Source organism: Somniosus microcephalus, unplaced genomic scaffold (genome assembly GCF_052327205.1).
Source record: "Somniosus microcephalus isolate GS21.2 unplaced genomic scaffold, FLI_Smic_1.0 unresolved_chr7, whole genome shotgun sequence".
Lineage (NCBI taxonomy): Eukaryota > Metazoa > Chordata > Chondrichthyes > Squaliformes > Somniosidae > Somniosus > Somniosus microcephalus.
The window spans coordinates 2,300,383-2,327,682 of record NW_028225185.1 but is presented as its reverse complement, the minus strand read 5'-3'; the positions used below and the strand labels follow the sequence as shown (position 1 = coordinate 2,327,682).

The 27,300-nt window shown below is 53.9% G+C and overlaps 1 protein-coding gene across 1 annotated transcript; it reads right to left on the bottom strand.

Annotated features, from left to right (window-relative positions):
* Positions 1–452: 452 nt before the first annotated feature.
* Positions 453–27,300, bottom strand: LOC147086367 (DNA-directed RNA polymerase III subunit RPC3-like). Its single transcript, XM_085978428.1, has 7 exons — positions 27,205–27,300; positions 24,063–24,123; positions 3,993–4,143; positions 3,727–3,828; positions 2,388–2,437; positions 1,112–1,261; positions 453–708 (listed from the first exon to the last, which is right to left on the bottom strand). The coding sequence occupies exons 1-7, from the start codon at positions 27,263–27,265 to the stop codon at positions 609–611; spliced, it is 675 nt and encodes a 224-aa protein (XP_085834554.1). The 5' UTR covers positions 27,266–27,300; the 3' UTR covers positions 453–608.

Below are 27,300 nucleotides of genomic sequence, written 5' to 3'. Positions count from 1 at the left end.
TTCATCAACACTTGACACAGATTTTCTGCTAATGTAGAATATTTTAAGCAGTAAAAAATAAAATCTGGTCATTATCACATTGCTGTTTGTGGGATCTTGCTGTGTGGAAATTGGATGCTGCGTTTCCTACATTACAACAGTGACTACACTTCACAGAGTACTTTGAAAATCGCAAGTAATTTCTTACTAGTTATGGCCCTGGACTAGCAGTGCAGAGATTTCCCAACTTGCCAGAGTGTGATGTGAAACTGGATTCAATAAATCCAGTCATTTCTGGGCTGGCAACAGAAGAGCGAGCGATTGCCATAAAATACCCACACTGTACCTGAGCAACTATGGGCAAGAAATACAGCCTTGTGTCACCTACATCGCTGGCAGATCACCACTGCCACTCATTGGGCGATTCCCAAATTAGCTGCATAACAGTCACTGATCAGCTGGACACACCTCCACAAGCTTCATTAAAGACACAAGTCTTTTTATTAAATTAAGACAAAGGAAAACACAAACTCTTGTAGCAGTCCGCTGATTGAGAGGACAGTTTTGTCACCAAGTCGCTGCTGTGTAACCCCACTGGGTCAATGCAGCTGGTATTCAGCACCGCCAGCTCACCGCTTGTTCGGTGCCTCTTTCTCGATGCGGGTCGTGTCGATGTAGGATTCCAGCATAAATATTGTCTCATCCAGCTGATTCTCGCTCGAATCCAACCTTCGAAAGAGAGAGAGAGTCAGGATCCATCCCTCAGGCCCCACTTTTAATATTTAATTGTCCGACTCGTTCTCCAGCGCAGGTTCCCTGGGAATGGGCTTCCTTCCAGTAGCGCCAGTCCTGGTTGGAGAGTATTCAGGTCGACCAAGAGCTTTGTGACTGAAATCTCCGGGGCTGGAGCACCAGGACAGGACTACACCTTATTTTTAGGTGGTGTCTGTCACCGTGCTATTCACAGAATGTCTCAGTACAGAGAGACCATCCTGCCTTTGAAAGAACTATCCAACTAGTCCCATAGCCCTGCGAATTTCCCCTTCAAGTATTTAATCCCAATCTGAAACAGACCACCGGAGTGACACACCAGACCCTCCCTGGGCAGCAACGGCCAGCCGTGACTCCTTACATGTTGACATTGTGTTTGAGTGTCTCCAGCTGCTGTTGCTCGGGAGCTGTGATCATCTCCTCGATCTCCTGGAGCTGCAACTCCTCTGCCCCAGTCGCCTGCATGGACGCCATGATGGCCTCGATTCGCTGGGATTTCTCCAGCAGCCGCCTGAAAGGAGAAATTGAAATTCAAATCCCACTCGTTACCCGACACCGAGAACCACAGAAACTTCCATAACAGAAGGAGGTCATTCGGCCCATCACCCCGGCTTGCCGAAAGTGCTCGGCAATTTGTCTGAGGCTGAACCAGACTATCCGCAACTTTGGCATCCTATCAAACCCCGAGCTGAGCCTCCGACCACGTATCCGCGCCATCACCAAGATGGCCTACTTCCACCTCCGTAACATCGCCCGACTCCACCCCATCCGCTGCTGAAACCCTCATCCATGCCTTTGTTACCTCTAGACTTGACTATTCCAACGCACTCCTGGCTGGCCGGCCTCCCACATTCTACCCTCCGTAAACTTGAGGTCATCCAAAACTTGGCTGCCCCCGTGTCCGAACTCGAGCCAAGCCCCGTTCACCCTTCACCCTGTGCCCCGTGTCCCAACTCGAGCCAAGCCCTGTTCACCCATCACCCCGTGCTCGCTGACCTACATTGGCTCCCGGTCCGGCAACTCATTTTTAAAATTCTCGTTTTCAAATCCCTCCATGGCCTCGCCCCTCCCTATCTCTAATCTCCGCCAGCCCCACATTCCCCCCCCCCCCCTCCCGAGCTCTCTGCGCTCCTCCAATTCTGGCCTCTCGCGCAGCCCCGATTTTAATCACTCCACCATCGGTGGCCCTGCCTTCAGCTGCCTGGGCCCCGAGCTCTGGAATTCCCTCCCTCTCCTCCTATAAGACGCTCCTTAAACCCTACCGCTTTGACCAAGCATTTGGTCACCTGCCCTCCTTTTGTTTGTTAACGCTCCTGTGAAGCACCTTGGGATGTTTTACTATGTTAAAGGCGCTATATAAATGCAAGTAGTTGGTAGATAGAAGCAGACCATTTGCAGTAGTTGAGGGTCTCGAACGAGGGGCCAGAGATACAAGGTTAAATGTAAGAGATTTAGAACCGAGGGCAGGAGAAACCTCTTCACACGGAGAGTTGTGAGGCTGTGGAATTCACTCCCAGGGTTAGTGGTTGAGACAGAAACTCAACATTTAAAATTAGATTGGATAGGGGAACAGGGTGGGTAAACCCGGCACGCTCCCTGGCCTCGGCCTCAGGACCCCCTCGCCGATTCTCACTTACTTGTTCTCTCGGGTTTCGTACTCTCGCCGATCGATCAGATTAACCACAGTCTGTGAAATAAAAAACAAAAAGCACAGTGTGTCAGTCCAAAGGGAGGAGTGGATGTTACAGAAACGTACAACACTTTTGTTGTGTATGTAATATGTGTGCTACTTTGAACCTATGGACAGGACTGCACTACTTGTTGGGCGTAGTGATACGCAGTACCACTCCTGGCCATAGGGGTATAAATAGTACTGTGGGTACTGATCTCCCCTCAGTTCCCGCCTGTGGGCATGAAGTAAAGACCTACGTATAGTCCCTACCTCCAACCAGTAAAGACCTGTTTTATTGTTACTGATTAAGTCTGGGTATTAATTACTTGAACAACTCACAGATTTAACAACTTTTACCCTGGGTTTGCCAGTTCCCCAGCTGTCTGTGGAGGGAGGGAAGGTCAGGGTCCTGGGGGGGCGGGTGGGGGGATCCGGGGCATTGTTCAAACAATCACTGTGGAAACTCGAGGCCCACAGATTCAGAAAGCACAAACTGTTTACATTTAATTTCAAAATCAGCAGCTAAAGCAAATAATACACACAGATATCCGGGAGTGAGTTACAGGCTGGAATCTAATCGAGGGGTTCGGGGGGGTTTATATATAGAATAACGGATACCCGGGAGTGAGTTACAGGCTGGAATCTAATCGAGGGGCTCAGGGGGTTTATATATAGAATACCAGGTACCCGGGAGTGAGTTACAGACTGGAATCTAATCGAGGGGTTCAGGGGGGGTTTATATATAGAATACCAGGTACCCGGGAGTGAGTTACAGGCTGGAATCTAATCGAGGGGTTCGGGAGGTTTATATATAGAATAACAGATACCCGGGAGTGAGTTACAGGCTGGAATCTAATCGGGGGGTTCGGGGGGTTTATATATAGAATAACAGATACCCGGGAGTGAGTTACAGGCTGGAATCTAATCGAGGGGTTCGGGGGGTTTATATATAGAATAACAGATACCCGGGAGTGAGTTACAGGCTGGAATCTAATCGAGGGGTTCGGGGGTTTATATATAGAATAACAGATACCCGGGAGTGAGTTACAGGCTGGAATCTAATCGAGGGGTTCGGGGGTTTATATATAGAATAACAGATACCCGGGAGTGAGTTACAGGCTGGAATCTAATCGAGGGGTTCGGGGGGTTTATATATAGAATAACAGATACCCGGGAGTGAGTTACAGGCTGGAATCTAATCGAGGGGTTCGGGGGTTTATATATAGAATAACAGATACCCGGGAGTGAGTTACAGGCTGGAATCTAATCGAGGGGTTCGGGTTATATTCTGTTGCTATGGTTACCTTGTAACAGCGCTGTAGAATCATGCGTGCCGTTGGCAGTAAGTTGACGGTGTACAGATAGAAGGTTCTGGAAGGGGCGTGGTCAGGCGTTTTGGGAATTTCCTGGAAGGAAAAAGAGATGAAAAAGGGTAAAAGCAGAAAATGGCCCGTTATCTCCCGAGCCCTGGGGACCGCACCAGACAGCATAGGGCAGATAGAGGGGTCAGTCCAGCGGAGGGGGGGGGGGGGGGGAAAGAGAGGGGAAAGGGGGAGGGAGGATTGGGCACCTGTAGAGAGATGAAGTTCTCGGACAGCATGCTGTACATCATCTCCTTGGCCTCTTTGGCGGGAATCATCGCAAAATCCTCCACTTGTTTCTGTTCCAAGTGTCGTTTCCGGAGCAGAAGTCGGAAAATCCGTGCGGATCGCGACCCGAACCTGCGAGGAATCATAGACAGGACAGCGCGTCACACCGAGGATAGAGTAAACAGGACAGCCCGTCACACCGAGGATAGTGTAAACAGGACAGCGCGTCACACCGAGGATAGTGTAAACAGGACAGCGCGTCACACCGAGGATAGTGTAAACAGGACAGCCCGTCACACCGAGGATAGTGTAAACAGGACAGCGCGTCACACCGAGGATAGAGTAAACAGGACAGCGCGTCACACCGAGGATAGAGTAAACAGGACAGCCCGTCACACCGAGGATAGAGTAAACAGGGCAGCCCGTCACACCGAGGATAGCGTAAACAGGACAGCCCGTCACACCGAGGATAGAGTAAACAGGACAGCCCGTCACACCGAGGATAGAGTAAACAGGGCAGCCCGTCACACCGAGGATAGAGTAAACAGGACAGCGCGTCACACCGAGGATAGAGTAAACAGGACAGCGCGTCACACCGAGGATAGTGTAAACAGGACAGCCCGTCACACCGAGGACAGAGTAAACAGGACAGCGCGTCACACCGAGGATAGAGTAAACAGGACAGCGCGTCACACCGAGGATAGAGTAAACAGGACAGCCCGTCACACCGAGGATAGTGTAAACAGGACAGCGCGTCACACCGAGGATAGAGTAAACAGGACAGCGCGTCACACCGAGGATAGAGTAAACAGGGCAGCCCGTCACACCGAGGATAGTGTAAACAGGGCAGCGCGTCACACCGAGGATAGAGTAAACAGGACAGCGCGTCACACCGAGGATAGAGTAAACAGGACAGCGCGTCACACCGAGGATAGTGTAAACAGGACAGCGCGTCACACCGAGGATAGTGTAAACAGGACAGCGCGTCACACCGAGGATAGAGTAAACAGGACAGCGCGTCACACCGAGGATAGAGTAAACAGGGCAGCCCGTCACACCGAGGATAGTGTAAACAGGGCAGCGCGTCACACCGAGGATAGAGTAAACAGGACAGCGCGTCACACCGAGGATAGAGTAAACAGGACAGCGCGTCACACCGAGGATAGAGTAAACAGGACAGCGCGTCACACCGAGGATAGAGTAAACAGGGCAGCGCGTCACACCGAGGATAGTGTAAACAGGACAGCCCGTCACACCGAGGATAGAGTAAACAGGACAGCGCGTCACACCGAGGATAGAGTAAACAGGACAGCGCGTCACACCGAGGGTAGAGTAAACAGGACAGCGCGTCACACCGAGGATACAGTAAACAGGACAGCCCGTCACACCGAGGATAGAGTAAACAGGACAGCCCGTCACACCGAGGATAGAGTAAACAGGACAGCGCGTCACACCGAGGATACAGTAAACAGGACAGCGCGTCACACCGAGGATAGAGTAAACAGGGCAGCGCGTCACACCGAGGATAGTGTAAACAGGACAGCCCGTCACACCGAGGATAGAGTAAACAGGACAGCGCGTCACACCGAGGGTAGAGTAAACAGGACAGCCCGTCACACCGAGGACAGAGTAAACAGGACAGCGCGTCACAGCGAGGATAGAGTAAACAGGACAGCGCGTCACACCGAGGATAGCGTAAACAGGACAGCCCGTCACACCGAGGATAGTGTAAACAGGACAGCGCGTCACACCGAGGACAGAGTAAACAGGACAGCGCGTCACACCGAGGACAGAGTAAACAGGACAGCGCGTCACACCGAGGATAGCGTAAACAGGACAGCCCGTCACACCGAGGATAGTGTAAACAGGACAGCGCGTCACACCGAGGATAGAGTAAACAGGACAGCGCGTCACACCGAGGATAGAGTAAACAGGACAGCGCGTCACACCGAGGGTAGAGTAAACAGGACAGCCCGTCACACCGAGGACAGAGTAAACAGGACAGCGCGTCACAGCGAGGATAGCGTAAACAGGACAGCCCGTCACACCGAGGATAGAGTAAACAGGACAGCGCGTCACAGCGAGGATAGCGTAAACAGGACAGCCCGTCACACCGAGGATAGTGTAAACAGGACAGCGCATCACACCGAGGATAGTGTAAACAGGACAGCGCGTCACACCGAGGATAGAGTAAACAGGACAGCGCGTCACACCGAGGATAGAGTAAACAGGACAGCCCGTCACACCGAGGATAGTGTAAACAGGACAGCGCGTCACACCGAGGATAATGTAAACAGGACAGCGCATCACACCGAGGATAATGTAAACAGGACAGCGCGTCACACCGAGGACAGAGTAAACAGGACAGCGCATCACACCGAGGATAATGTAAACAGGACAGCGCGTCACACCGAGGATAGTGTAAACAGGACAGCGCGTCACACCGAGGACAGAGTAAACAGGACAGCGCGTCACACCGAGGATAGTGTAAACAGGGCAGCGCGTCACACCGAGGATAGTGTAAACAGGGCAGCGCGTCACACCGAGGATAGAGTAAACAGGACAGCCCGTCACACCGAGGATAGTGTAAACAGGACAGCGCGTCACACCGAGGATAGTGTAAACAGGACAGCGCGTCACACCGAGGACAGAGTAAACAGGACAGCGCGTCACACCGAGGATAGTGTAAACAGGACAGCGCGTCACACCGAGGATAGTGTAAACAGGGCAGCGCGTCACACCGAGGATAGTGTAAACAGGACAGCGCGTCACACCGAGGATAGTGTAAACAGGACAGCGCGTCACACCGAGGATAGTGTAAACAGGACAGCGCGTCACACCGAGGATAGTGTAAACAGGACAGCGCGTCACACCGAGGATAGAGTAAACAGGACAGCGCGTCACACCGAGGATAGAGTAAACAGGACAGCGCGTCACACCGAGGATAGAGTAAACAGGACAGCGCGTCACACCGAGGATAGAGTAAACAGGACAGCCCGTCACACCGAGGATAGAGTAAACAGGACAGCCCGTCACACCGAGGACAGAGTAAACAGGACAGCGCGTCACACCGAGGATAATGTAAACAGGACAGCCCGTCACACCGAGGATAGAGTAAACAGGACAGCCCGTCACACCGAGGACAGAGTAAACAGGACAGCGCATCACACCGAGGATAGAGTAAACAGGACAGCGCGTCACACCGAGGATAGCGTAAACAGGACAGCCCGTCACACCGAGGATAGAGTAAACAGGACAGCGCGTCACACCGAGGATAGAGTAAACAGGACAGCGCGTCACACCGAGGATAATGTAAACAGGACAGCGCGTCACACCGAGGATAGCGTAAACAGGACAGCGCGTCACACCGAGGATAGAGTAAACAGGACAGCCCGTCACACCGAGGATAGAGTAAACAGGACAGCGCGTCACACCGAGGATAGTGTAAACAGGACAGCGCGTCACACCGAGGATAGAGTAAACAGGACAGCGCGTCACACCGAGGATAGTGTAAACAGGACAGCCCGTCACACCGAGGATAGTGTAAACAGGACAGCGCGTCACACCGAGGATAGAGTAAACAGGACAGCGCGTCACACCGAGGATAGAGTAAACAGGACAGCCCGTCACACCGAGGATAGTGTAAACAGGACAGCGCGTCACACCGAGGACAGAGTAAACAGGACAGCGCGTCACACCGAGGATAGTGTAAACAGGACAGCGCGTCACACCGAGGATAGTGTAAACAGGACAGCGCGTCACACCGAGGATAGAGTAAACAGGACAGCGCGTCACACCGAGGATAGAGTAAACAGGACTGCCCGTCACACCGAGGGTAGAGTAAACAGGACAGCGCGTCACACCGAGGGTAGAGTAAACAGGACAGCGCGTCACACCGAGGATAGAGTAAACAGGACAGCGCGTCACACCGAGGATAATGTAAACAGGACAGCCCGTCACACCGAGGATACAGTAAACAGGACAGCGCGTCACACCGAGGATAATGTAAACAGGACAGCGCGTCACACCGAGGATAGTGTAAACAGGACAGCGCGTCACACCGAGGATAGTGTAAACAGGACAGCGCGTCACACCGAGGATAGAGTAAACAGGACAGCCCGTCACACCGAGGATAGAGTAAACAGGACAGCGCGTCACACTGAGGATAGAGTAAACAGGACAGCCCGTCACACCGAGGATAATGTAAACAGGACAGCGCGTCACACCGAGGATAGTGTAAACAGGACAGCCCGTCACACCGAGGATAGAGTAAACAGGACAGCGCGTCACACTGAGGATAGAGTAAACAGGACAGCCCGTCACACCGAGGATAATGTAAACAGGACAGCGCGTCACACCGAGGATAGAGTAAACAGGACAGCGCGTCACACCGAGGATAGCGTAAACAGGACAGCGCGTCACACCGAGGATAGAGTAAACAGGACAGCCCGTCACACCGAGGATAATGTAAACAGGACAGCGCGTCACACCGAGGATAATGTAAACAGGACAGCGCGTCACACCGAGGATAGAGTAAACAGGACAGCCCGTCACACCGAGGACAGAGTAAACAGGACAGCGCGTCACACCGAGGATAGCGTAAACAGGACAGCGCGTCACACCGAGGATAGAGTAAACAGGACAGCGCGTCACACCGAGGATAATGTAAACAGGACAGCGCGTCACACCGAGGATAGAGTAAACAGGACAGCCCGTCACACCGAGGATAATGTAAACAGGACAGCGCGTCACACCGAGGATAATGTAAACAGGACAGCGCGTACAGGACAGCGCGTCACACCGAGGATAATGTAAACAGGACAGCGCGTACAGGACAGCGCGTCACACCGAGGATAGAGTAAACAGGACAGCCCGTCACACCGAGGACAGAGTAAACAGGACAGCGCGTCACACCGAGGATAGAGTAAACAGGACAGCGCGTCACACCGAGGATAGCGTAAACAGGACAGCGCGTCACACCGAGGATAGAGTAAACAGGACAGCGCGTCACACCGAGGATAATGTAAACAGGACAGCGCGTCACACCGAGGATAGAGTAAACAGGACAGCGCGTCACACCGAGGATAGAGTAAACAGGACAGCGCGTCACACCGAGGATAGAGTAAACAGGACAGCGCGTCACACCGAGGATAATGTAAACAGGACAGCGCGTCACACCGAGGATAGAGTAAACAGGACTGCCCGTCACACCGAGGGTAGAGTAAACAGGACAGCGCGTCACACCGAGGATAATGTAAACAGGACAGCGCGTCACACCGAGGATAATGTAAACAGGACAGCGCGTCACACCGAGGATAATGTAAACAGGACAGCGCGTACAGGACAGCGCGTCACACCGAGGATAGAGTAAACAGGACTGCCCGTCACACCGAGGGTAGAGTAAACAGGACAGCGCGTCACACCGAGGGTAGAGTAAACAGGACAGCGCGTCACACCGAGGATAGAGTAAACAGGACTGCCCGTCACACCGAGGATAGAGTAAACAGGACTGCCCGTCACACCGAGGATAGAGTAAACAGGACAGCCCGTCACACCGAGGGTAGAGTAAACAGGACAGCGCGTCACACCGAGGGTAGAGTAAACAGGACAGCGCGTCACACCGAGGATAGAGTAAACAGGACAGCCCGTCACACCGAGGATAGAGTAAACAGGACAGCGCGTCACACCGAGGATAGAGTAAACAGGACTGCCCGTCACACCGAGGGTAGAGTAAACAGGACAGCGCGTCACACCGAGGATAGAGTAAACAGGACAGCGAGTCACACCGAGGGTAGAGTAAACAGGACAGCCCGTCACACCGAGGATAGAGTAAACAGGACAGCCCGTCACACCGAGGATACAGTAAACAGGACTGCCCGTCACACCGAGGATAGAGTAAACAGGACAGCGCGTCACACCGAGGATAGAGTAAACAGGACTGCCCGTCACACCGAGGATAGAGTAAACAGGACAGCGCGTCACACCGAGGATAATGTAAACAGGACAGCGCGTCACACCGAGGATAGAGTAAACAGGACAGCGTGTCACACCGAGGATAGAGTAAACAGGACAGCGTGTCACACCGAGGATAGAGTAAACAGGACAGCGCGTCACACCGAGGATAGAGTAAACAGGACAGCGTGTCACACCGAGGATAGAGTAAACAGGACAGCGTGTCACACCGAGGATAGAGTAAACAGGACAGCGCGTCACACCGAGGATAGAGTAAACAGGACAGCGTGTCACACCGAGGATAGAGTAAACAGGACAGCCCGTCACACCGAGGATAATGTAAACAGGACAGCCCGTCACACCGAGGATAATGTAAACAGGACAGCCCGTCACACCGAGGATAATGTAAACAGGACAGCCCGTCACACCGAGGATAATGTAAACAGGACAGCGCGTCACACCGAGGATAGAGTAAACAGGACAGCCCGTCACACCGAGGACAGCCCATCACACCGAGGACAGAGTAAACAGGACAGCGCGTCACACCGAGGATAATGTAAACAGGACAGCGCGTCACACCGAGGATAGTGTAAACAGGACAGCCCGTCACACCGAGGATAGTGTAAACAGGACAGCGCGTCACACCGAGGATAGTGTAAACAGGACAGCCCGTCACACCGAGGATAGTGTAAACAGGACAGCGCGTCACACCGAGGATAGTGTAAACAGGACAGCGCGTCACACCGAGGATAGTGTAAACAGGACAGCCCGTCACACCGAGGATAGTGTAAACAGGACAGCGCGTCACACCGAGGATAGAGTAAACAGGACAGCGCGTCACACCGAGGATAGAGTAAACAGGACAGCGCGTCACACCGAGGATAGAGTAAACAGGACAGCCCGTCACACCGAGGATAGAGTAAACAGGACAGCCCGTCACACCGAGGATAGTGTAAACAGGACAGCGCGTCACACCGAGGATAGTGTAAACAGGACAGCGCGTCACACCGAGGATAGTGTAAACAGGACAGCCCGTCACACCGAGGATAGTGTAAACAGGACAGCGCGTCACACCGAGGATAGAGTAAACAGGACAGCGCGTCACACCGAGGATAGTGTAAACAGGACAGCCCGTCACACCGAGGATAGTGTAAACAGGACTGCCCGTCACACCGAGGATAGTGTAAACAGGACAGCCCGTCACACCGAGGATAGTGTAAACAGGACTGCCCGTCACACCGAGGATAGTGTAAACAGGACTGCCCGTCACACCGAGGATAGTGTAAACAGGACTGCCCGTCACACCGAGGATAGTGTAAACAGGACTGCCCGTCACACCGAGGATAGAGTAAACAGGACAGCGCGTCACACCGAGGATAGAGTAAACAGGACAGCGCGTCACACCGAGGATAGAGTAAACAGGGCAGCGCGTCACACCGAGGATAGAGTAAACAGGGCAGCGCGTCACACCGAGGATAGTGTAAACAGGACAGCGCGTCACACTGAGGATAGAGTAAACAGGACAGCCCGTCACACCGAGGATAGAGTAAACAGGACAGCCCGTCACACCGAGGATAGAGTAAACAGGGCAGCGCGTCACACCGAGGATAGTGTAAACAGGACAGCGCGTCACACCGAGGATAGAGTAAACAGGACAGCGCGTCACACCGAGGATAGAGTAAACAGGACAGCGCGTCACACTGAGGATAGTGTAAACAGGACAGCGCGTCACACTGAGGATAGTGTAAACAGGGCAGCGCGTCACACTGAGGATAGTGTAAACAGGACAGCGCCTCACACTGAGGATAGTGTAAACAGGACAGCGCGTCACACCGAGGATAGAGTAAACAGGACAGCGCCTCACACTGAGGATAGTGTAAACAGGACAGCGCGTCACACCGAGGATAGAGTAAACAGGACAGCGCATCACACTGAGGATAGTGTAAACAGGACAGCGCGTCACACCGAGGATAGTGTAAACAGGGCAGCGCGTCACACTGAGGATAGAGTAAACAGGGCAGCGCGTCACACTGAGGATAGTGTAAACAGGACAGCGCGTCACACCGAGGATAGTGTAAACAGGACAGCGCCTCACACTGAGGATAGTGTAAACAGGACAGCGCGTCACACCGAGGATAGAGTAAACAGGACAGCGCATCACACTGAGGATAGTGTAAACAGGACAGCCCGTCACACCGAGGATAGTGTAAACAGGACAGCCCGTCACACCGAGGATAGTGTAAACAGGACAGCGCCTCACACTGAGGATAGTGTAAACAGGACAGCGCCTCACACTGAGGATAGTGTAAACAGGACAGCGCCTCACACTGAGGATAGTGTAAACAGGACAGCGCCTCACACTGAGGATAGTGTAAACAGGACAGCGCCTCACACTGAGGATAGTGTAAACAGGACAGCGCCTCACACTGAGGATAGTGTAAACAGGACAGCGCGTCACACCGAGGATAGAGTAAACAGGACAGCGCGTCACACCGAGGATAGTGTAAACAGGACAGCGCGTCACACCGAGGATAGTGTAAACAGGACAGCGCGTCACACCGAGGATAGTGTAAACAGGACAGCGCGTCACACCGAGGATGGAGTAAACAGGACAGCGCCTCACACTGAGGATAGTGTAAACAGGACAGCGCCTCACACTGAGGATAGAGTAAACAGGACAGCGCCTCACACTGAGGATAGTGTAAACAGGACAGCGCCTGACACCGAGGATAGTGTAAACAGGACAGCGCCTGACACCGAGGATAGTGTAAACAGGACAGCGCGTCACACCGAGGATGGAGTAAACAGGACAGCGCGTCACACCGAGGATAGTGTAAACAGGACAGCGCGTCACACCGAGGATAGAGTAAACAGGACAGCGCGTCACACCGAGGATAGCGTAAACAGGACAGCCCGTCACACCGAGGATAGAGTAAACAGGACAGCCCGTCACACCGAGGATAGCGTAAACAGGACAGCGCGTCACACCGAGGATGGAGTAAACAGGACAGCGCGTCACACCGAGGATAGAGTGAACAGGACAGCGCGTCACACCGAGGACAGAGTAAACAGGGCAGCGCGTCACACCGAGGATAGAGTGAACAGGACAGCGCGTCACACCGAGGACAGAGTAAACAGGACAGCCCGTCACACCGAGGATAGAGTAAACAGGACAGCGCGTCACACCGAGGATAGTGTAAACAGGACAGCGCGTCACACCGAGGATAGTGTAAACAGGACAGCGCGTCACACCGAGGATAGAGTGAACAGGACAGCGCGTCACACCGAGGACAGAGTAAACAGGGCAGCGCGTCACACCGAGGATAGAGTGAACAGGACAGCGCGTCACACCGAGGACAGAGTAAACAGGACAGCGCGTCACACCGAGGACAGAGTAAACAGGACAGCCCGTCACACCGAGGATAGAGTAAACAGGACAGCGCGTCACACCGAGGACAGAGTAAACAGGACAGCGCGTCACACCGAGGACAGAGTAAACAGGACAGCCCGTCACACCGAGGATAGAGTAAACAGGACAGCGCGTCACACCGAGGATAGTGTAAACAGGACAGCGCGTCACACCGAGGACAGAGTAAACAGGACAGCCCGTCACACCGAGGATAGAGTAAACAGGACAGCGCGTCACACCGAGGATAGTGTAAACAGGACAGCGCGTCACACCGAGGACAGAGTAAACAGGACAGCGCGTCACACCGAGGATAGTGTAAACAGGACAGCGCGTCACACCGAGGATAGTGTAAACAGGGCAGCGCGTCACACCGAGGATAGAGTAAACAGGACAGCGCGTCACACCGAGGATAGAGTAAACAGGACAGCGCGTCACACCGAGGATAGAGTAAACAGGACAGCGCTTCACACCGAGGATAGTGTAAACAGGGCAGCGCGTCACACCGAGGATAGAGTAAACAGGACAGCCCGTCACACCGAGGATAGAGTAAACAGGACAGCCCGTCACACCGAGGACAGAGTAAACAGGACAGCGCGTCACACCGAGGATAGTGTAAACAGGACAGCGCGTCACACCGAGGACAGAGTAAACAGGACAGCCCGTCACACCGAGGACAGAGTAAACAGGACAGCGCGTCACACCGAGGATAGAGTAAACAGGACAGCGCGTCACACCGAGGATAGTGTAAACAGGACAGCGCGTCACACCGAGGATAGAGTAAACAGGACAGCGCGTCACACCGAGGATAGAGTAAACAGGACAGCGCGTCACACCGAGGATAGAGTAAACAGGACAGCGCGTCACACCGAGGATAGAGTAAACAGGACAGCGCGTCACACTGAGGATAGAGTAAACAGGACAGCGCGTCACACTGAGGATAGAGTAAACAGGACAGCGCGTCACACTGAGGATAGAGTAAACAGGACAGCCCGTCACACTGAGGATAGAGTAAACAGGACAGCCCGTCACACCGAGGATAGTGTAAACAGGACAGCGCGTCACACTGAGGATAGAGTAAACAGGACAGCGCGTCACACCGAGGACAGAGTAAACAGGACAGCCCGTCACACCGAGGATAGTGTAAACAGGACAGCGCGTCACACTGAGGATAGAGTAAACAGGACAGCGCGTCACACCGAGGATAGAGTAAACAGGACAGCCCGTCACACTGAGGATAGAGTAAACAGGACAGCGCGTCACACCGAGGATAGTGTAAACAGGACAGCGCGTCACACTGAGGATAGAGTAAACAGGACAGCGCGTCACACTGAGGATAGTGTAAACAGGACAGCGCGTCACACTGAGGATAGAGTAAACAGGACAGCGCGTCACACTGAGGATAGAGTAAACAGGACAGCGCGTCACACTGAGGATAGAGTAAACAGGACAGCGCGTCACACTGAGGATAGAGTAAACAGGACAGCCCGTCACACTGAGGATAGAGTAAACAGGACAGCGCGTCACACTGAGGATAGAGTAAACAGGACAGCCCGTCACACTGAGGATAGAGTAAACAGGACAGCGCGTCACACTGAGGATAGAGTAAACAGGACAGCGCGTCACACTGAGGATAGAGTAAACAGGACAGCGCGTCACACCGAGGATAGTGTAAACAGGGCAGCGCGTCACACCGAGGATAGAGTAAACAGGACAGCCCGTCACACCGAGGATAGAGTAAACAGGACAGCCCGTCACACCGAGGACAGAGTAAACAGGACAGCGCGTCACACCGAGGATAGTGTAAACAGGACAGCGCGTCACACCGAGGACAGAGTAAACAGGACAGCCCGTCACACCGAGGACAGAGTAAACAGGACAGCGCGTCACACCGAGGACAGAGTAAACAGGACAGCCCGTCACACCGAGGACAGAGTAAACAGGACAGCGCGTCACACCGAGGATAGAGTAAACAGGACAGCGCGTCACACCGAGGACAGAGTAAACAGGACAGCCCGTCACACCGAGGACAGAGTAAACAGGACAGCCCGTCACACCGAGGACAGAGTAAACAGGACAGCCCGTCACACCGAGGACAGAGTAAACAGGACAGCGCGTCACACCGAGGATAGAGTAAACAGGACAGCGCGTCACACCGAGGATAGAGTAAACAGGACAGCCCGTCACACCGAGGATAGAGTAAACAGGACAGCGCGTCACACCGAGGATAGTGTAAACAGGACAGCGCGTCACACCGAGGATAGAGTAAACAGGACAGCCCGTCACACCGAGGATAGTGTAAACAGGACAGCGCGTCACACCGAGGATAGTGTAAACAGGACAGCGCGTCACACCGAGGATAGAGTAAACAGGACAGCGCGTCACACCGAGGATAGTGTAAACAGGACAGCCCGTCACACCGAGGATGGAGTAAACAGGACAGCGCGTCACACCGAGGATGGAGTAAACAGGACAGCGCGTCACACCGAGGATGGAGTAAACAGGACAGCGCGTCACACCGAGGATAGAGTAAACAGGACAGCCCGTCACACCGAGGATAGAGTAAACAGGACAGCCCGTCACACCGAGGATAGAGTAAACAGGACAGCGCGTCACACCGAGGATAGTGTAAACAGGGCAGCGCGTCACACCGAGGATAGTGTAAACAGGACAGCGCGTCACACCGAGGATAGTGTAAACAGGACAGCGCGTCACACCGAGGATAGTGTAAACAGGACAGCGCGTCACACCGAGGATAGAGTAAACAGGACAGCCCGTCACACCGAGGATAGAGTAAACAGGACAGCGCGTCACACCGAGGATAGAGTAAACAGGACAGCGCGTCACACCGAGGATAGTGTAAACAGGGCAGCGCGTCACACCGAGGATAGTGTAAACAGGACAGCGCGTCACACCGAGGATAGTGTAAACAGGACAGCGCGTCACACCGAGGATAGTGTAAACAGGACAGCGCGTCACACCGAGGATAGTGTAAACAGGACAGCGCGTCACACCGAGGATAGTGTAAACAGGACAGCGCGTCACACCGAGGATAGTGTAAACAGGACAGCGCGTCACACCGAGGATAGAGTAAACAGGACAGCGCGTCACACCGAGGATAGAGTAAACAGGACAGCGCGTCACACCGAGGATAGTGTAAACAGGACAGCGCGTCACACCGAGGATAGTGTAAACAGGACAGCCCGTCACACCGAGGACAGAGTAAACAGGGCAGCGCGTCACACCGAGGATAGAGTAAACAGGACAGCCCGTCACACCGAGGATAGTGTAAACAGGACAGCGCGTCACACCGAGGATAGTGTAAACAGGGCAGCGCGTCACACCGAGGACAGAGTAAACAGGGCAGCGCGTCACACCGAGGATAGAGTAAACAGGACAGCCCGTCACACTGAGGATAGAGTAAACAGGACAGCGCGTCACACCGAGGACAGAGTAAACAGGGCAGCGCGTCACACCGAGGATAGTGTAAACAGGGCAGCGCGTCACACCGAGGATAGTGTAAACAGGACAGCCCGTCACACCGAGGATAGTGTAAACAGGACAGCGCGTCACACCGAGGATAGTGTAAACAGGACAGCGCGTCACACCGAGGATAGTGTAAACAGGACAGCGCGTCACACCGAGGATAGTGTAAACAGGACAGCGCGTCACACCGAGGATAGTGTAAACAGGACAGCGCGTCACACCGAGGATAGAGTAAACAGGACAGCGCGTCACACCGAGGATAGAGTAAACAGGACAGCGCGTCACACCGAGGATAGTGTAAACAGGACAGCGCGTCACACCGAGGATAGTGTAAACAGGACAGCCCGTCACACCGAGGATAGAGTAAACAGGGCAGCGCGTCACACCGAGGATAGTGTAAACAGGGCAGCGCGTCACACCGAGGATAGAGTAAACAGGACAGCCCGTCACACCGAGGATAGTGTAAACAGGACAGCGCGTCACACCGAGGATAGTGTAAACAGGGCAGCGCGTCACACCGAGGACAGAGTAAACAGGGCAGCGCGTCACACCGAGGATAGAGTAAACAGGACAGCCCGTCACAGAGGATAGAGTAAACAGGACAGCGCGTCACACCGAGGACAGAGTAAACAGGGCAGCGCGTCACACCGAGGATAGTGTAAACAGGGCAGCGCGTCACACCGAGGATAGTGTAAACAGGACAGCCCGTCACACCGAGGATAGAGTAAACAGGACAGCCCGTCACACCGAGGATAGAGTAAACAGGACAGCCCGTCACACCGAGGATAGAGTAAACAGGACAGCCCGTCACACCGAGGACAGAGTAAACAGGACAGCGCGTCACACCGAGGATAGTGTAAACAGGACAGCCCGTCACACCGAGGACAGAGTAAACAGGACAGCCCGTCACACCGAGGACAGAGTAAACAGGACAGCCCGTCACACCGAGGATAGAGTAAACAGGACAGCCCGTCACACCGAGGACAGAGTAAACAGGACAGCCCGTCACACCGAGGACAGAGTAAACAGGACAGCGCGTCACACCGAGGATAGAGTAAACAGGACAGCGCGTCACACCGAGGATAGTGTAAACAGGACAGCCCGTCACACCGAGGACAGAGTAAACAGGACAGCCCGTCACACCGAGGATAGTGTAAACAGGACAGCGCGTCACACCGAGGATAGAGTAAACAGGACAGCGCGTCACACCGAGGACAGAGTAAACAGGACAGCGCGTCACACCGAGGACAGAGTAAACAGGACAGCCCGTCACACCGAGGACAGAGTAAACAGGACAGCGCGTCACACCGAGGATAGTGTAAACAGGGCAGCGCGTCACACCGAGGATGGAGTAAACAGGACAGCGCGTCACACCGAGGATAGAGTAAACAGGACAGCCCGTCACACCGAGGATAGAGTAAACAGGACAGCCCGTCACACCGAGGATAGAGTAAACAGGACAGCCCGTCACACCGAGGATAGAGTAAACAGGACAGCGCGTCACACCGAGGATAGAGTAAACAGGACAGCGCGTCACACCGAGGACAGAGTAAACAGGACAGCGCGTCACACCGAGGATAGAGTAAACAGGACAGCGCGTCACACCGAGGATAGTGTAAACAGGACAGCGCGTCACACCGAGGATAGTGTAAACAGGACAGCGCGTCACACCGAGGATAGTGTAAACAGGACAGCGCGTCACACCGAGGATAGTGTAAACAGGACAGCGCGTCACACCGAGGATAGTGTAAACAGGACAGCGCGTCACACCGAGGATAGTGTAAACAGGACAGCGCGTCACACCGAGGATAGTGTAAACAGGACAGCGCGTCACACCGAGGATAGTGTAAACAGGACAGCGCGTCACACCGAGGATAGTGTAAACAGGACAGCGCGTCACACCGAGGATAGAGTAAACAGGACAGCGCGTCACACCGAGGATAGTGTAAACAGGACAGCCCGTCACACCGAGGATAGAGTAAACAGGGCAGCGCGTCACACCGAGGACAGAGTAAACAGGGCAGCGCGTCACACCGAGGACAGAGTAAACAGGACAGCGCGTCACACCGAGGATAGTGTAAACAGGGCAGCGCGTCACACCGAGGACAGAGTAAACAGGGCAGCGCGTCACACCGAGGACAGAGTAAACAGGACAGCGCGTCACACCGAGGATAGAGTAAACAGGACAGCGCGTCACACTGAGGATAGAGTAAACAGGACAGCGCGTCACACTGAGGATAGAGTAAACAGGACAGCGCGTCACACCGAGGACAGAGTAAACAGGGCAGCGCGTCACACCGAGGACAGAGTAAACAGGGCAGCGCGTCACACCGAGGACAGAGTAAACAGGGCAGCGCGTCACACCGAGGACAGAGTAAACAGGGCAGCGCGTCACACCGAGGATAGTGTAAACAGGGCAGCGCGTCACACCGAGGATAGTGTAAACAGGGCAGCGCGTCACACCGAGGATAGTGTAAACAGGGCAGCGCGTCACACCGAGGATAGTGTAAACAGGGCAGCGCGTCACACCGAGGACAGAGTAAACAGGGCAGCGCGTCACACCGAGGACAGAGTAAACAGGACAGCGCGTCACACCGAGGACAGAGTAAACAGGACAGCGCGTCACACCGAGGACAGAGTAAACAGGACAGCGCGTCACACCGAGGACAGAGTAAACAGGACAGCGCGTCACACCGAGGACAGAGTAAACAGGGCAGCGCGTCACACCGAGGACAGAGTAAACAGGGCAGCGCGTCACACCGAGGATAGTGTAAACAGGGCAGCGCGTCACACCGAGGATAGTGTAAACAGGGCAGCGCGTCACACCGAGGATAGTGTAAACAGGGCAGCGCGTCACACCGAGGATAGAGTAAACAGGACAGCGCGTCACACCGAGGATAGAGTAAACAGGACAGCGCGTCACACCGAGGATAGTGTAAACAGGGCAGCGCGTCACACCGAGGATAGAGTAAACAGGACAGCGCGTCACACCGAGGATAGAGTAAACAGGACAGCGCGTCACACCGAGGATAGTGTAAACAGGACAGCGCGTCACACCGAGGACAGAGTAAACAGGACAGCGCGTCACACCGAGGACAGAGTAAACAGGACAGCGCGTCACACCGAGGATAGAGTAAACAGGACAGCCCGTCACACCGAGGATAGTGTAAACAGGGCAGCGCGTCACACCGAGGATAGTGTAAACAGGGCAGCGCGTCACACCGAGGATAGAGTAAACAGGACAGCGCGTCACACCGAGGATAGAGTAAACAGGACAGCGCGTCACACCGAGGATAGAGTAAACAGGACAGCGCGTCACACCGAGGATAGAGTAAACAGGACAGCGCGTCACACCGAGGATAGAGTAAACAGGACAGCCCGTCACACCGAGGATAGAGTAAACAGGACAGCGCGTCACACCGAGGACAGAGTAAACAGGACAGCGCGTCACACCGAGGACAGAGTAAACAGGACAGCGCGTCACACCGAGGATAGAGTAAACAGGACAGCGCGTCACACCGAGGACAGAGTAAACAGGACAGCGCGTCACACCGAGGACAGAGTAAACAGGACAGCGCGTCACACCGAGGATAGAGTAAACAGGACAGCCCGTCACACCGAGGATAGTGTAAACAGGGCAGCGCGTCACACCGAGGATAGTGTAAACAGGGCAGCGCGTCACACCGAGGATAGTGTAAACAGGGCAGCGCGTCACACCGAGGATAGAGTAAACAGGGCAGCGCGTCACACCGAGGACAGAGTAAACAGGGCAGCGCGTCACACCGAGGATAGTGTAAACAGGGCAGCGCGTCACACCGAGGATAGTGTAAACAGGGCAGCGCGTCACACCGAGGATAGTGTAAACAGGGCAGCGCGTCACACCGAGGATAGTGTAAACAGGGCAGCGCGTCACACCGAGGACAGAGTAAACAGGGCAGCGCGTCACACCGAGGACAGAGTAAACAGGACAGCGCGTCACACCGAGGACAGAGTAAACAGGGCAGCGCGTCACACCGAGGACAGAGTAAACAGGGCAGCGCGTCACACCGAGGATAGTGTAAACAGGGCAGCGCGTCACACCGAGGACAGAGTAAACAGGGCAGCGCGTCACACCGAGGATAGAGTAAACAGGACAGCGCGTCACACCGAGGATAGTGTAAACAGGGCAGCGCGTCACACCGAGGATAGAGTAAACAGGACAGCGCGTCACACCGAGGATAGAGTAAACAGGACAGCGCGTCACACCGAGGATAGTGTAAACAGGGCAGCGCGTCACACCGAGGATAGAGTAAACAGGACAGCGCGTCACACCGAGGATAGAGTAAACAGGACAGCGCGTCACACCGAGGATAGAGTAAACAGGACAGCGCGTCACACCGAGGATAGAGTAAACAGGACAGCGCGTCACACCGAGGATAGTGTAAACAGGACAGCGCGTCACACCGAGGACAGAGTAAACAGGACAGCGCGTCACACCGAGGACAGAGTAAACAGGACAGCGCGTCACACCGAGGATAGAGTAAACAGGACAGCCCGTCACACCGAGGATAGTGTAAACAGGGCAGCGCGTCACACCGAGGATAGTGTAAACAGGGCAGCGCGTCACACCGAGGATAGAGTAAACAGGACAGCGCGTCACACCGAGGATAGAGTAAACAGGACAGCGCGTCACACCGAGGATAGAGTAAACAGGACAGCGCGTCACACCGAGGATAGAGTAAACAGGACAGCGCGTCACACCGAGGATAGTGTAAACAGGGCAGCGCGTCACACCGAGGATAGAGTAAACAGGACAGCGCGTCACACCGAGGACAGAGTAAACAGGACAGCGCGTCACACCGAGGATAGTGTAAACAGGACAGCGCGTCACACCGAGGACAGAGTAAACAGGGCAGCGCGTCACACCGAGGACAGAGTAAACAGGGCAGCGCGTCACACCGAGGATAGTGTAAACAGGGCAGCGCGTCACACCGAGGATAGAGTAAACAGGACAGCGCGTCACACCGAGGATAGTGTAAACAGGACAGCGCGTCACACCGAGGACAGAGTAAACAGGACAGCGCGTCACACCGAGGACAGAGTAAACAGGACAGCGCGTCACACCGAGGATAGTGTAAACAGGGCAGCGCGTCACACCGAGGATAGAGTAAACAGGACAGCGCGTCACACCGAGGACAGAGTAAACAGGACAGCGCGTCACACCGAGGATAGAGTAAACAGGACAGCGCGTCACACCGAGGATAGTGTAAACAGGACAGCGCGTCACACCGAGGATAGTGTAAACAGGACAGCGCGTCACACCGAGGATAGTGTAAACAGGACAGCGCGTCACACCGAGGACAGAGTAAACAGGACAGCGCGTCACACCGAGGATAGAGTAAACAGGACAGCGCGTCACACCGAGGATAGTGTAAACAGGACAGCGCGTCACACCGAGGACAGAGTAAACAGGACAGCGCGTCACACCGAGGATAGAGTAAACAGGACAGCGCGTCACACCGAGGATAGTGTAAACAGGACAGCGCGTCACACCGAGGATAGTGTAAACAGGACAGCGCGTCACACCGAGGATAGTGTAAACAGGACAGCGCGTCACACCGAGGATAGAGTAAACAGGACAGCGCGTCACACCGAGGATAGAGTAAACAGGACAGCGCGTCACACCGAGGATAGAGTAAACAGGACAGCGCGTCACACCGAGGATAGAGTAAACAGGACAGCGCGTCACACCGAGGATAGAGTAAACAGGACAGCGCGTCACACCGAGGATAGAGTAAACAGGACAGCGCGTCACACCGAGGATAGAGTAAACAGGACAGCGCGTCACACCGAGGATAGTGTAAACAGGGCAGCGCGTCACACCGAGGATAGTGTAAACAGGGCAGCGCGTCACACCGAGGATAGAGTAAACAGGACAGCGCGTCACACCGAGGATAGTGTAAACAGGACAGCGCGTCACACCGAGGACAGAGTAAACAGGACAGCGCGTCACACCGAGGACAGAGTAAACAGGACAGCGCGTCACACCGAGGATAGTGTAAACAGGGCAGCGCGTCACACCGAGGATAGAGTAAACAGGACAGCGCGTCACACCGAGGATAGAGTAAACAGGACAGCGCGTCACACCGAGGATAGAGTAAACAGGACAGCGCGTCACACCGAGGATAGAGTAAACAGGACAGCGCGTCACACCGAGGATAGAGTAAACAGGACAGCGCGTCACACCGAGGATAGAGTAAACAGGACAGCGCGTCACACCGAGGATAGAGTAAACAGGACAGCGCGTCACACCGAGGATAGAGTAAACAGGACAGCGCGTCACACCGAGGATAGAGTAAACAGGGCAGCGCGTCACACCGAGGATAGTGTAAACAGGGCAGCGCGTCACACCGAGGATAGTGTAAACAGGACAGCGCGTCACACTGAGGATAGAGTAAACAGGACAGCGCGTCACACCGAGGATAGAGTAAACAGGACAGCGCGTCACACCGAGGATAGTGTAAACAGGACAGCGCGTCACACCGAGGATAGAGTAAACAGGGCAGCGCGTCACACCGAGGATAGAGTAAACAGGACAGCGCGTCACACCGAGGATAGAGTAAACAGGACAGCGCGTCACACCGAGGATAGAGTAAACAGGACAGCGCGTCACACCGAGGATAGTGTAAACAGGACAGCGCGTCACACCGAGGATAGTGTAAACAGGACAGCCCGTCACATTGAGGTTAGTGTAAACAGGACAGCGCGTCACACCGAGGATAGAGTAAACAGGGCAGCGCGTCACACCGAGAAAGCACAGACACGACTGCTCCAGTCACTCAGTAATATTCAGGCTCAATAAACCACAGTAATTCCCCCGGTCGCTGCACTAGAACACGTGGTCAGTTATATTAACCTTCGACAGCAACTGAGGCTGAACCGAAAAGACACACTGCCCAGTTAAAACAGAGCAGGAAGATCCCAGGCACCATCACCCAGCCTGTGCTGTCAGCTGAGCTCACCCAGTGTGGTACTGAGCCCCACACACAGAGCAGGAAGATCCCAGGCTCCATTCTCGGCCTGGCCTCCGCAACCTGGGATTAGAGAGGGGCGTAAATCAGACTGGGTTCCTGCTGCTGATCACTGCACAATATAAAAGATTACAGAGAAAGGGCAGGGAACTGCGATTAGGAACAGGCTGAGTGGCCTCTGTCATTAAACCTTTTACCTTTCCTGTACGACGGACTCCACTGTGGCCCGGGTGAGTGAGGCGAGAGCGCGGTGAAGATCGGTGCTTCCGTTAAGGAAACATTACGCTGAATAAATCCAACAAAGGATATCTGCACACTGACTGGTGTCTCTCAGTCCCTCTCCCTCGGATATATCTGTACAATGACTGGTGTCTCTCAGTCCCTCTCCCTCAGGGAGATATCTGTAAACTGACTGGTGTCTCTCAGTCCCTCTCCCTCGGATATATCTGTACAATGACTGGTGTCTCTCAGTCCCTCTCCCTCAGGGAGATATCTGCACACTGACTGGTGTCTCTCAGTCCCCTCTCCCTCAGGGAGATATCTGTACACTGACTGGTGTCTCTCAGTCCCTCTCTCTCAGGGAGATATCTGTACACTGACTGGTGTCTCTCAGTCCCTCTCCCTCAGGGAGATATCTGTACACTGACTGGTGTCTCTCAGTCCCTCTCCCTCAGGGAGATATCTGTACACTGACTGGAGTCTCTCAGTCCCCTCTCTCTCAGGGAGATATCTGTACACTGACTGGTGTCTCTCAGTCCCTCTCTCTCAGGGAGATATCTGTACACTGACTGGTGTCTCTCAGTCCCCTCTCTCTCAGGGAGATATCTGTACACTGACTGGTGTCTCTCAGTCCCTCTCTCTCAGGGAGATATCTGTACACTGACTGGTGTCTCTCAGTCCCCTCTCTCTCCGGGAGATATCTGTACACTGACTGGTGTCTCTCAGTCCCCTCTCTCTCAGGGAGATATCTGTACACTGACTGGTGTCTCTCAGACCCTCTCTCTCAGGGAGATATCTGTACACTGACTGGTGTCTCTCAGTCCCTCTCTCTCAGGGAGATATCTGTACACTGACTGGTGTCTCTCAGTCCCCTCTCTCTCAGGGAGATATCTGTACACTGACTGGTGTCTCTCAGTCCCCTCTCTCTCAGGGAGATATCTGTACAGTGACTGGTGTCTCTTAGTCTCCTCTCTCTCAGGGAGATATCTGTACACTGACTGGTGTCTCTCAGTCCCTCTCTCTCAGGGAGATATCTGTACACTGACTAGTGTCTCTCAGTCCCTCTCTCTCAGGGAGATATCTGTACACTGACTGGTGTCTCTCAGTCCCCTCTCTCTCAGGGAGATATCTGTACAGTGACTGGTGTCTCTTAGTCTCCTCTCTCTCAGGGAGATATCTGTACACTGACTGGTGTCTCTCAGTCCCTCTCTCTCAGGGAGATATCTGTACACTGACTGGTGTCTCTCAGTCCCTCTCCCTCAGGGAGATACCTGTACACTGACTGGTGTCTCTCAGTCCCTCTCTCTCAGGGAGATATCTGTACACTGACTGGTGTCTCTCAGTCCCTCTCTCTCAGGGAGATATCTGTACACTGACTGGTGTCTCTCAGTCCCCTCTCTCTCTCAGGGAGATATCTGTACACTGACTGGAGTCCCTCAGTCCCCTCTCCCTCAGGGAGATATCTGTACACTGACTGGTGTCTCTCAGTCCCTCTCTCTCAGGGAGATATCTGTACACTGACTGGTGTCTCTCAGTCCCTCTCCCTCAGGGAGATATCAGTACACTGACTGGTGTCTGTCAGTCCCCTCTCCCTCAGGGAGATATCTGTACACTGACTGGTGTCTCTCAGTCCCCTCTCCCTCAGGGAGATATCTCTACACTGACTGGTGTCTCTCAGGGAGATATCTGTACACTGACTGGTGTCTCTCAGACCCTCTCTCTCAGGGAGATATCTGTACACTGACTGGTGTCTCTCAGTCCCTCTCCCTCAGGGAGATACCTGTACACTGACTGGTGTCTCTCAGTCAGATATCTGTACACTGACTGGTGTCTCTCAGTCCCTCTCTCTCAGGGAGATATCTGTACACTGACTGGTGTCTCTCAGTCTCCTCTCTCTCAGGGAGATATCTGTACACTGACTGGTGTCTCTCAGTCCCCTCTCTCTCAGGGATATATCTGTACACTGACTGGTGTCTCTCAGTCCCTCTCCCTCAGGGAGCTATCTGTACACTGACTGGTGTCTCTCAGTCCCCTCTCCCTCAGGGAGATATCTGTACTGACTGGTGTCTCTCAGTCCCTCTCCCTCAGGGAGATATCTGTACACTGACTGCTGTCTCTCAGTCCCCTCTCCCTCAGGGAGATATCTGTACTGACTGGTGTCTCTCAGTCCCTCTCCCTCAGGGAGATATCTGTACACTGACTGGTGTCTCTCAGTCCCCTCTCTCTCAGGGATATATCTGTACACTGACTGGTGTCTCTCAGTCCCTCTCCCTCAGGGAGCTATCTGTACACTGACTGGTGTCTCTCAGTCCCCTCTCCCTCAGGGAGATATCTGTACTGACTGGTGTCTCTCAGTCCCTCTCCCTCAGGGAGCTATCTGTACACTGACTGGTGTCTCTCAGTCCCCTCTCCCTCAGGGAGATATCTGTACTGACTGGTGTCTCTCAGTCCCTCTCCCTCAGGGAGATATCTGTACACTGACTGCTGTCTCTCAGTCCCCTCTCCCTCAGGGAGATATCTGTACTGACTGGTGTCTCTCAGTCCCTCTCCCTCAGGGAGATATCTGTACACTGACTGGTGTCTCTCAGTCCCCTCTCCCTCAGGGAGATATCTGTACTGACTGGTGTCTCTCAGTCCCTCTCCCTCAGGGAGATATCTGTACACTGACTGCTGTCTCTCAGTCCCCTCTCACTCAGGGAGATATCTGTACACTGACTGGTGTCTCTCAGTCCCTCTCCCTCAGGGAGATATCTGTACACTGACTGGTGTCTCTCAGTCCCCTCTCTCTCAGGGATATATCTGTACACTGACTGGTGTCTCTCAGTCCCTCTCCCTCAGGGAGCTATCTGTACACTGACTGGTGTCTCTCAGTCCCTCTCTCTCAGCGAGGTTTCTGCACACTGACTGGTGTATCTTAGTTCCTCTCTTCGGGATAACTGTACATCTCCACTCTTAACATTTAGAAACATGTCGTCTACTTGCGACATTAACAAGTAAAAAGTGCTCGATGGCTGTGTATTGTTTATAGAAGGGAGATCGTGTGCTGGATGGGTTGGGGAGCAGGGAGCGCTCCTTCCGAACAGGGGGAGCTGGGATCCTGGCCATCACTGAAAAGGATACTGATCACAAACATGCCGCCTCCACTATCCCCGGATTTACCAACAAACTCCATCTGCAACATGAGCAAAAGACATTCATTAGATTCAACCTAACAAT